The following is a 2,582-nucleotide window of genomic DNA, read 5'->3' as shown; positions in this document are numbered from 1 at the left end:
TTTACGGACATTTTTATTTCGACTCGACTAAAAATATTTGAATTTATTTTCGTTTCTTGAAGACAACCCTAATCTACAGTCTCGTCCACTTTCAAAGGTGGCGATGAATTCTGACTCCGACACTTATCATTTGTAAATAAACTGAACAAATATAAACAGTTATTCATGTTCGTTCATTTAATTTTAAAATTGATTTCCAACATATCACTTGTAAACGAACCAAACAAAGTATAAAATGACAAAAATGACAAGAACATATAATGAAACATGATGTGACATCTACAGTATCTACCACTTTCAAAGGTGGCTTTGAATTCTGACTACGACACTTATCTGTCTTCTTGTCGCTATCTACTTATATGCAATCATGCATAAATAAACAATCATTTTCTTCTAATCTATTTTGCCTCTTTTCAACAAGCAAATTCAAAATTTTCATTTATGAAACTTTATGAAAAGGTACATCAGGCCGTGAAGTTCACAGTATTTTCATAGAGTACACTTCTAGGTAAGTAACTTCAACTCATGTGCACAGGTCGGTTTGGTTCAGTTATTGGTCTAAACCGAAACCGAGTCATCGGTTTATCTATTTTATTAACTAATAACTCAATAAGTTTTCGGTTGATCTGTTGTTAAGTTATTCAGTTAATTTGTTAGTTTTTGGTTTGGTTCGATTAGTTTCGGTTGATTCAATCTTCGGGTAATCGGTTTTTAGTTAATTTCGGTTCGGTTTCATTAGTTTTCGGTTAACGATTCAGTCAGAAGTATTCGTGTTTGCAAGTCCCACCCTACACGACATTAACTTGAAAATCGTGAAAGACACGTGAACCCGAACATGACCAGCATATTCACATATCTAATATTAAAAGTTTACATTTTACAAAAAAGAAAAATAAAAATTTATATAAAACGCATAAATTTTAACCTCAAAATATTATATAACTCTTTTTTAGTATTGAAGTCTGAAGATACCCTACCAATTTAATTTATTACATAAAACGCATTTTAAAAAAATGAATAAGAAATAATAGGTTAATGATGAACCCACTGGGTTGGCCCGAACCCAACCAGTTTAGCTAAAGAGGCTCGACTCAAACCTGACCCGAATACGTTTATACAAAACCTATGCCCATGAAATTCGTGTTATGTTTGTGTCGTGTTGGAAATTCACAGCCGTAGGTTCAGTTTTAGTTAGCGATTCGGTTATTGCTCAAGAAATCATGATTTATTTATACAATTATTATCTATCAGGTCATCCGGATCATACAGGTTTTTTAGAATATTTAGTTGTTATCAAACTTTTGGTAGACAAAAAAATATGAATAATTTGATTATTTTCTTCAGATTAATTCAAGTCAAAGGCCAAGGATATGTCACCTGGTACGCAATGTGTGTTGTTCTTATTATGCATCATGTCATTTGCAATATTTACTAGCCAAACAGAAGGTTATGTAAAACTCGAAAACCGGTTGAAATCAAAGGTGTTTTTATCACCAAAAATAACCCAGCTTCCGGGTTCGGTTTCAAACAAAACTTACTATGATATCGAGTTCCCGAAAGGTCATATCGCTATAAAAAGTTTCAATGCTGAAGTTGTTGATGAAGCAGGAAACTCGGTTTCTCTTGAAGAAACTTATATTCACCACTGGGTTGTTGTGAGATATTACGAGCAAATTCACGGTAAAGATATAATTATCGCAGGGAATGCAGGACTATGTGATCACGGTCGGTCCCAGTTCTTTGGAATGGGATCAGAAACACGAAAAACATCGACATATGTTCCTGATCCGTATGGGATTGAAGTGGGCAATCCGGTTAATGTTCCGGTTGGGTATGAAGAGAAATGGATGTTTAATATCCACGCGATTGACACTCGGGGGACAGTGGATGTAACGGGGTGTAATGAGTGTAGATGTGAGTTGTATAATGTGACGGTGGATAAAGACGGTCAGCCTTTGAAACCTGATTATGCGGGCGGGTTGCATTGTTGTTATGATGGAACACAATGTAAAGTGAGAAGCGGGTTTCGAAGTGTCAAAAGAGATGTTTACTTGAAGTACACGGTTAAGTGGGTTGATTGGAGTGACTCCATAGTTCCTGTTAAAGTGTTTATATTAGATGTTACCGATACTTGGCAGCACACTAGAATCCATGATTGCCTTGTAAGTTAGCTAAACACGGCGCGCTCTTAGTAAATTTTGAATGTTATTGTTAAAAATTTAAAGTTTTTAATTTTATAGTTCGAGTATGATATCGAAAAATCTACCTCCGGAGTTGCAACCAGAAGGTCAAGTGTGAGTTTCCCAGCTGCTGGTGATGTTATTTATGGTTTTGCACAACAGTACATTGGAGGAATAGGTGCTGCTCTTTATGGAGAGGTAAACATAGGGCTGTAAATGAATCGAATCTTCGGTGAACTGTTTAGCTAGAAGTTCGTTTATGTTCATTCATTTAATAAATGAACGAACATGAACAAGGAATTTTGTTTGGTTAACTAAATGAACTAACACGAACAGAGGCCATGTTCGTTAATGTTTGTTTGTTTATATATACTTGTTCATTAAAGGTTTTTAACTTTTTAA

General features: G+C 34.9%; 1 protein-coding gene across 1 annotated transcript; it reads left to right on the top strand.

Annotated features, from left to right (window-relative positions):
• The first annotated feature begins 1,337 nt into the window (after window positions 1-1,337).
• On the top strand, window positions 1,338-2,171 carry LOC143550994 (uncharacterized). The gene has a single exon (XM_077041539.1). The coding sequence runs from the start codon at window positions 1,371-1,373 to the stop codon at window positions 2,169-2,171; it is 801 nt and encodes a 266-aa protein (XP_076897654.1). The 5' UTR covers window positions 1,338-1,370.
• The last annotated feature ends 411 nt before the right edge of the window (window positions 2,172-2,582 follow it).

Source organism: Bidens hawaiensis, unplaced genomic scaffold, assembly GCF_021521415.1.
Source record: "Bidens hawaiensis isolate Kalapana, Puna unplaced genomic scaffold, B.hawaiensis_p1.1 tig00001016_1, whole genome shotgun sequence".
Taxonomy (NCBI): domain Eukaryota; kingdom Viridiplantae; phylum Streptophyta; class Magnoliopsida; order Asterales; family Asteraceae; genus Bidens; species Bidens hawaiensis.
Note: the sequence above shows the minus strand (reverse complement) of the source record. Positions and strands in the feature narration are given on the sequence as shown.

Bases quoted from the DNA above. Each gene is read 5' to 3' on its own strand.
- LOC143550994 (XM_077041539.1), top strand. From the start codon at position 1,371: ATGTCACCTGGTACGCAATGTGTGTTGTTCTTATTATGCATCATGTCA.